The 8,400-nt window shown below is 40.6% G+C and overlaps 1 protein-coding gene across 1 annotated transcript; it reads right to left on the reverse strand.

Moving 5' to 3' along the window:
- Window positions 1-798: 798 nt before the first annotated feature.
- LOC118721589 (olfactory receptor 10J1-like) lies at window positions 799-1,731 on the reverse strand. Its single transcript, XM_036442728.1, has one exon. It carries the CDS (start codon window positions 1,729-1,731, stop codon window positions 799-801), a length of 933 nt encoding a protein of 310 aa, XP_036298621.1.
- Window positions 1,732-8,400: the final 6,669 nt, after the last annotated feature.

Genomic DNA, 8,400 nt, shown 5'->3' on the forward strand with positions numbered 1-8,400 from the left:
ACGCGGACTGGGGATCAAGCCTACTTCCGAGGTGTGTGCCCTTGACTGGAATCAAAATCAGGACCCTTCAGTCTGTGGGCTGACACTCTCTTCACTGAGCCAAACTGGCTAAGGCTGGTTGCATTTTTAACACCAATAACAATAAGAAAGAGAAATGAATAAAACAATCACTTTTCCAGTTACACAAAAAATACCTAGAAATACATCTAACCAAGAAAGTAACAGACCTGCATTCAAAATATTAGAAGACATTGAAGGAAGAAACTGAATATACAAATAAATGGAAGTATATACAATGCCCACAGATAAACAGAATTAACATGGTTAAAATATCCTTATTACCCAAAGCAATCTGTAGATTCAATACAAACACCTTTGGAATTTTTCATAGAACTACAAAAAATGATCTTAAAACTTACATGGAAACACAAAAGACCCTGAATAGCACAGCAATATTAAGAAAGAAGAACAAAATTTGAGGTATTATGTTACCTGATCTCAAATTACACTACAAAGCCATAGTAAACAAAACATCATGGCACTGGCATGAAAACTAACACATTGATCAATGGAACAGAGTAGAGAGCTCAGAAGAAAAGATACCACAAACCTATCTGATCAATTCATCTCTGACAAAGGGTGCAAGAATATATTATACAATTGGGTAAACACAGCCTTTTCAACAAATGATTATGGGAAAACTGGACAAATACATATAAAAATTAACATAAGACCTTTTTTTCTCAGATTGCAAAAATACCCAGAGTATGATAGGTTAATGCCAAACTACCTATGATCCTAGGCAGGAGGTTTTCTGCTGAGAGCACGGTGAAGGGCATTCCTGACCTCCTTGTTTCTCAGAGTGTAGACCACAGGGTTCAGGAGAGGAGTAAAGATGGTGTAGGCCACTGAGATCAGCTGATCCTGACCCATGGTGTTCTCAGACTCAGGCTTGAGGTAGGCAATGGAGGCGCAGCCATAGTGTACAATGACCACAATGAGGTGGGAGGCACAAGTTGCAAAAGCCTTCTTTTGACCCTCACTTGAGGCAATCTTGAGGATGGTGGAGATGATAAGGAAGTAGGAGATGAAGACCAAACCCATGGGTACCATAATGACAAGTGAGCTGATGATAAAAGTAATTATGTCATGAACATTGGTGTCAGCACAGGAGAGTTTCACAACTGGGCGGATGTCACAGAAATAATGGGCCACCTCTTTACCACAAAAGGGCTGACTGAACACAGAGGAAATCTGAATTATGGCCACCAGCAGGCCAATGCTGCAGGCCCCCCAAACCAGGTGGGCGCACACCTTCTTGTTCATGATGACTGTATACCTCAAAGGTTTGCAGATGGCGACATAGCGGTCATACCCCATTGCTGTGAGTAGAAAGCAGTTGTTGATGGCCAAAGTGATAAAAAAGAACATCTGGGTGGCACAGCCAGCCAAGGAGATGGACTGGCTTAGTCTTATGAGGCCAGAGAGCATTGGTGGTACAGTGACTAATGTGTATATTGTTTCTGAGGTTGAAAGCATACTAAGAAAGAAGTACATGGGGGTGTGAAGATGACGATCAATACTGATAATTGTCACAATGATGACATTGCCAGCCATGGTTAAAACATACAAGGTGAGAAATATTGCAAATAGAGTAAGCTTGTGTTCGTGAAAGCTGGAAAAACCCTGGAAAAAAAATTCACTCACCACTGTGTAGTTCTCTCTCTTCATTGATAAATTCCACCTCTGAAAGCTGCAGACTTAGTCCAATCAGTCAGAACACATCGGCGCCTGATGTTTTGAGCAGGAGAATTCTAGAAGTAGATAGTAAGAACCTGTTTCTGGATGGATGCCAGGTAAATGAAGTCTACTGCTCACTAATAGGTAAAGACAGAAAAACACAACCAGTAAGTAATTTAATTTATGCAGATGCATGTATAACAATATAGAAAAGTGCACATAGTTGTAATAAGGTAGAAGGAAGGATAACTGGGCAAGTTTAGAACAGATTTCCTGATTAGTGAGAACACAGGTGTTAGGGAGAAACTAAGGCTAAAGAAATAGAAAATGCCTAGTCAAGTTTTCAAAGCATTTTCTCCTGGATTCCAGTTGCATAGCTTTGTTTACCTAAAACAAATTTGCCAATCTATTCTACTTTGTTTAAAGCACAAGTTTGATCTTAAACATCTCCCCTTCTTAACTGCTAAGTAACAGAGAAGTGTTTGCTTTCTCCCTGTTCCACTTGTCTGTGTCTTTCATAAATCATTTTCACAAATCATTCAATAGCCTCAAACCTGACTGCCCTCCCCATTTTGAAAAAAAAGTTTTTATTGGCACAACATTGGTGAATAAAATTATATAGATTTCTGGTGTACAATCCTACAGAATATCATATGTATATTGTATTGTGTATTTACCACCCAAGTGAAGTCTCCTTTCCTCTTCATTTCATCTCCCCTTTACCCTCTTTACCTCCTTCCAACCCTCTTTCACTCTGGTGATTTACCATCCTGTTGTCTGTATCCAGGAGGGTGTGTGTGTGTGTGTGTGTGTGTGTGTGTGTGTTTCTTAAGCTCTTGTATTGGTTTTTAATGAGGCATTTTTTCTCTTTAGTCAATACTTTACTCCAGTCTCCTCTTGCAGAGAAAGGCTTCTCACACCTATCAGTCCAAGCCCTTTCCAATTGCTAGTGATGCTCTGTAACTAATTCTCATAAAATATGTGTTATTTCTCTGTGTTTTGTGGCTTGTGCTTGCATATGAGTTTTTATAGGTAGTCTGACTCACTATTCTACTCTGAACTCTCTTTTCTAATTTCTTCAACATTATAAATAGGTTGCACATATCCCCTATTTTCTATTTGAGGGGTATTTGGGGATCACAAAGTTCTCATATTAAAAAATGAATAACGATAACCACAGCAAAAATAATAGTCCCTTATTGCAGTTTTTAGTTTGTAAAGCATTTTTACATATATTATTTAATAGCATAGCAATCCCATGTGTTAGGTAATTATTATCTTAATCTTGCAGATGGAAAATCTAAGACACCTAGGATTAGGACTTGTCTAAAATTTTAAAAATCATAGATTCAATCTTTTAATTCTAACGCCAGTGTGAACAGATAAAAATAGAAGGCTACTTTGGTGACTATTAACAAGTATTAATACTTTTGCCTTACTCTAGAAATGAGATTACATTGAGGGATAAATTGGAAAAATTGGAAATCATTAGGAAAACTGGAAAATTTTTAGGATTATCTAGATAAATAGGTAAAATATTACTGGAACAAAACCCAGATCTATGGAAAAGGAAAATCAACCCTACCTACACTAAAAGGAACAGAAAACCTCAGTCAGGCTATGGAGGAGAACAGACTGCATGTGCTGTGCATTACTGCAGTTACGATCCCTCTCATCGCCCCTCAGGAAGACAATGGCTCCTCCAATGGGGAGGTCCTGATGGGTGAGAGCACTCAGACTGCAAGGTGATCATGGTCCCTGAGACCATAGCAGCCTCCACCTGGGAAACCATGTCACTGGGAAACGCATTTTCTGTTTCTTTATATTCTGGGTCTTTAGCCTAAAACATCTCCCCACAGTTTAAAACATGGAAAATTACTGCCTTCTAGAGAAATATTTTCTGCTGAGACCTGACAAGCTATCCTGAGCAAGGGGTTAATCTTATCCATTTCATTATTCACATCTTTCCAGTTGGAAGCAAGCTGGAAAAACTCATATTCTTTGTAGCTTTAAGTTCTTTCATTAGAACTGAATCATAGGAACTTACAGTTAGGCTGTAACTTTAAAAGCCCAGCATTGCTCACAGATAGTTCACCAAATTCTGCTTCAGTGCTTCCAATGATTGGAAATTTATTATCTTACAAGTTAGTACCCCCTCTTTTATTTTTAAGATACTAAGTTTACTTAAAAATATAAAACTAGGCTTTTTGTTGTAAAAGTGCTTAAGGGAGGAAAAAGACATCTGTAAAGTAAAATACAAATGGGAAAGTTAGTTTTCTCCTTCTGTAATTTGCATTCTCTAATCCAGAAGGAAACATAATTCATGTGTGTTTTTTAAATTTATTTATTTCTGCCTAGAAATTTTGTATGTACAATTATGCATATTTCCATATAATTTCAATTTTATACAAATAAAATTTTATGGGACACGCCAATTCATAGTTTTTTTCACTTAAGTATTATTTCTTATATAATAACATTGTTTTATTATTTCTTACATTATAACATTATTTCTTAAATGTTGTTTCCATAACAGTACTATAAATCCACCTCACATTTTATTTTCTATGGTGCATAGTATTCCATTTATAGATCCGTATAGATATAGTGTCATTAATTCTATTTTTGAATGACCTTAATTCTTAGAAAATGTTACATTATATTGATTTAATATCTGTCTGCCTACAACTTTCCACCTCCCCACAGCAGCGTACCTTCTGCTTCCTTTCCAGCTGGATAGTATTTAAAATATTTGGAGATCATTATCATGCTAAATTTCATGTCCTTGAATCCATTGCCACAGCAAGATGAGCATAAAGAAATAGAATATCAATGGACATGGGAATCAATACAACCAAACAAATGATGAAAAGCATAGAAAAAAAAGAATAAGATTTTGAAAAATATACATGGCATTCCATTTGCATTTAGTTCTGCCAACAGCAACTCACTCACTGCTCCTGACCTTGGCCATAGGAAGGAGCCACTCTCCAGAGAGTGCTCTTTAAAAGGAATGGAAGAGGCTGACTCTATTCAGAGGAAGCCCAGGGAAACACTTTGTTGTGGAAGCCAAACCAAGAAAGCAAGGGAAAGTCAGCTTTCTCTGGCATCAGAGAACTTCAAATTACTGCTGAGCTCCTGGAGGCCGGGCATTGGCTCCTTTGGCTGGGGAAGCGGCCCAGGAAAAATGCCGTCTCTTAAACTCCAGATTTCAGGAGCTGTGGGTGTTTATTTTCCTCAAGAGGAGAAAACCCCTTTGCCTCCAGCCTCCTGGGAACACGCCTTTGAAAATCCCTCCGGGTACAAAGAGGTAGAATGCAAAGACTCTAGAGCGGGTCTCCAAGGCTTCATTAGAAACCCCGGATGCAGATGAGGGAGAGAGGCTGCCATGTGTTTACTCACTAGAGGGAATTGTTGGGGCTTCAGAAACTTATACTGCTTTGAGTGTTAATCAAGAAAACCTCTAGGAATACTTAGTAAGCTTACACAGAGAAAACCCCAAATTTTAGATTTTTCAGGATTCAAGAGAAAGCCACTCCCTGAAACTTATTAAATAAGATGAGGCACCCTGGATAGGTGACTCCATTGGTTGGACCATCAGTGAAAAGTTGCCAATTCCCTTCCTGGTCAGGGCACATACCTATAGGTTGCAGGTTTGATCCGTGGTTGGGAGCATATAAAAAACAACGGATTGATGGCGCTTGTGCGCTTTCTCTCTCTCTCTCTCTCTCTCTCTCTCTCTCTCTCTCTCTCTCTCTCTCTCTCTCCACCCCCCTCCTTCTCCCTTCCTCTCTGAAATAAATCAAAACATATTTTTAAATAAATAAATAAATAAATAAATAAATAAATAAATAAATAAGTAGTCAGGTTTGTGAATCATAAATTGAGGAGATAACATAGTATCCAAGCACTTTCCCAAGCCCTCCTGAGAAGGGCTCAGCTATCCATCTTCACAGACACAGTCGTTGAGCTCTGAACGTCCTAACCTTGTCCTGTTTCCAAATGAAGGGCTTCATCTTAGCCCAACATCCAGAAGCTCCTTTACACACAACTTTGCAACTTCATCCTCAAGATCACCAGAGCTAGCTCTCCACTCTGCCTGGAGCCACGGAGTCTTCCTCTCACACTGTGTTGAAGTATTATAGATAGCCAGCCCTCTGAAGCAGTGACTGTGCTTGGTGTGCTTTAGATACCCCAGCCTGTAAACATGGGGAGAAATGGTTCCTGCAGCAGCCAGCTCTACAAAATGTGTTCAAATGGCCAAGACATGGAAACAGCCCAAGTGCCCATGAATAGATGAGTGGATAAAAAAGCTGTGGTACATTGACACATAGAATACTATATGGAATACTATATAGCAGCAGAAAGGAAGGATTTCTTACCCTTTGAAGCAGGCTGGAGGTGCTGGCAAGCAAATCAGTTTCACTAAAAAGAGATGTTGACAGGAAGCCAGAAAGGCTGGTCAACAACCTTAATTGCTCTAACCACTCACCCTTTAGTTGAGACATTGTCAGCTGAAGCAGCCTCCACCTTGTTTGTCCCATGTAAGTGTCTGTTATTTCCTGCCTAAGGGCTACATGTAAATTTCTGTTTATGTTGCCTAAGATGTTTTCCCCAAAGCCTCAATAAAAGAGGATGGCAGGGCCAGAGCAGGAGTAGTTCTCCCACTATAGTTGGACTACTGCCTGGCCCCCCATATCGCCAAAATGAATTTCTTCAAGTCTCAAGTCTTTTCATTTGTGTGCGGCCCTTCTTCAGAACTCGAACCCTGAATTGGAACTCTTTCCATGGGGATCGTGAAAGAGATTCCTATATGGAGGGACTTGGTGAGTATTATGCTAAGTGAAATAAGCCAGTTAGAGAAAGACAAGTGTCACATGATCTCACTTGTATGTGGAATCTAATGAACAAAATAAACTGATGAACAAAATAGATCCAGAGACATGGAAGCATGGAACAGACTGACAGATGTCAGAGGGAAGGGGGAGGGGTAGAAGGAAGAGATTAACCAAGTAACCTACATGCATATATGCATAACCCATGAACAGAAGGCCTGGTGATGGGGAGGAGTGGGATGGAAGGGGTCAATGGGGGGAGGGGGAGAAAGGGGAACATTCATAATACTTTCAATAATGACAATAAATGAAAACAAACAAAAAATAAAATATAGGTAGGCCTTTCTGATTCATTTGGGTGAATCATGTCATAATTTTCTGCATTATCAAACATTAGGATCTGAGGAGAACACACTGCTTTCCATATTGGTGCCAATCTTATGAAGCCCTGTACAACTGCAGAGGTCTTATAGGGTTTTTATGCAACAAATCAATCCTGCAGGCCTGGTCCCCCCCCCCCCCACCCCCCCAACTTCTCTCCCCTGCAAACCTGGGTCCCGCCCAACTGCCCTTATCTGCAGGCCCAGTCACCCCCAACTTCCCTCCTCTGCCAGCCTGGTCACCTCTAACTGCCCTCCCCTGCAGGCTTGATTGCCTCCAACTACCCTCCCTTACAGGTCTGGTCCCTCTTAACACACAAGATGGCTGCCCTCATGTGGACAAAGATCCTGCCCCATGTGGACACAAGATGGCCACCAGAAGATGGCCAGCAGGGGAGGGCAGTTGAGAGGGACTAGGCCTACAGGGAGGTAGTTGGGGGCAATCAGGCCTACAGGGGAGAGCAATTTAGGGGGACCAGGCCTTCAGGGGAGGGCAGTTAGGGATGACAAGGCCTGCAGGACAGGGCAGTTAGGGATGCTCAGGCCTTCAGGGGAAGGCAATTAGGGGTGAACAGGCTGGCAGGGGAGCAGTTAGGCATCAACCAGGCTGGCAGCAGAGTGGTTAAGGGGTGATCAGGCTGGCAGGCAGAAGTGGTTAGGGGCAATCAGGAAGGCAGGGAGGGGAACAGTTGGGAGCTAGCAATCCTGGATTGTGAGAGGGATGTCCTGGTCGGATCAGGCCTAAACAAGCAGTTGGACATCCTTCGAGGGGTCCCAGATTGGAGAGGGTGCAAGCTGGGCTGAGGGACACCCCTGCACCATGCACGAATTTTGTGCTCTGGGCTTCTAGTGTGATTAATAAAAGGCTTAGGAGAGTGATGATTAAAAAAAAAAAAAGCCAGGGACACTCTTGATTCTTTAATGCAGTCTTACCACCAAATTTTGCAGCTGTATTATAGGTAGAGAATCTATTTAAAAAAATTTTTTTTTCAATTACAGTTGGCATTCAATGTTATTCAGGTGTACAGCATGGTGGTTAGACATTTACGTACTTTGTGAAGTGATTCCCTCTAATAAGGTTAATGCCTGCCTGACACCACACAGTTGTTACAAGATTACTGACTATATTCTCTATGCTGTCCTTTACAAACCAGCGACTATTTTCTAATTGCAAATTTATACTTTTAATCCCTTAACCTTTTCACCCCACCCTCCAACCTTCCTTCCATCTGGCAACCATTAGTTTGTTCTCTGAATCTATGATTTTCTCTTTCATTTGCTTGTATATTTGTTTATTTAGATTCCACATATAAGTGAAATCCTATGGTGTTTGTATTTCTCTCTCTGACTTACTTCAATTAGTATATTTCCCTCTTATATCCATCCATTTGGGCTAAGTATGATCCCATTTTTTATATGTACCACTTCTTTCTTCATTTATTATT

Source organism: Pipistrellus kuhlii, unplaced genomic scaffold (genome assembly GCF_014108245.1).
Source record: "Pipistrellus kuhlii isolate mPipKuh1 unplaced genomic scaffold, mPipKuh1.p scaffold_m20_p_18, whole genome shotgun sequence".
In the NCBI taxonomy this organism is placed as follows: Eukaryota; Metazoa; Chordata; class Mammalia; order Chiroptera; family Vespertilionidae; genus Pipistrellus; species Pipistrellus kuhlii.

Coding starts and splice junctions, on each gene's coding strand:
- LOC118721589 (XM_036442728.1), bottom strand. CDS start 1,731: ATGAAGAGAGAGAACTACACAGTGGTGAGTGAATTTTTTTTCCAGGGT.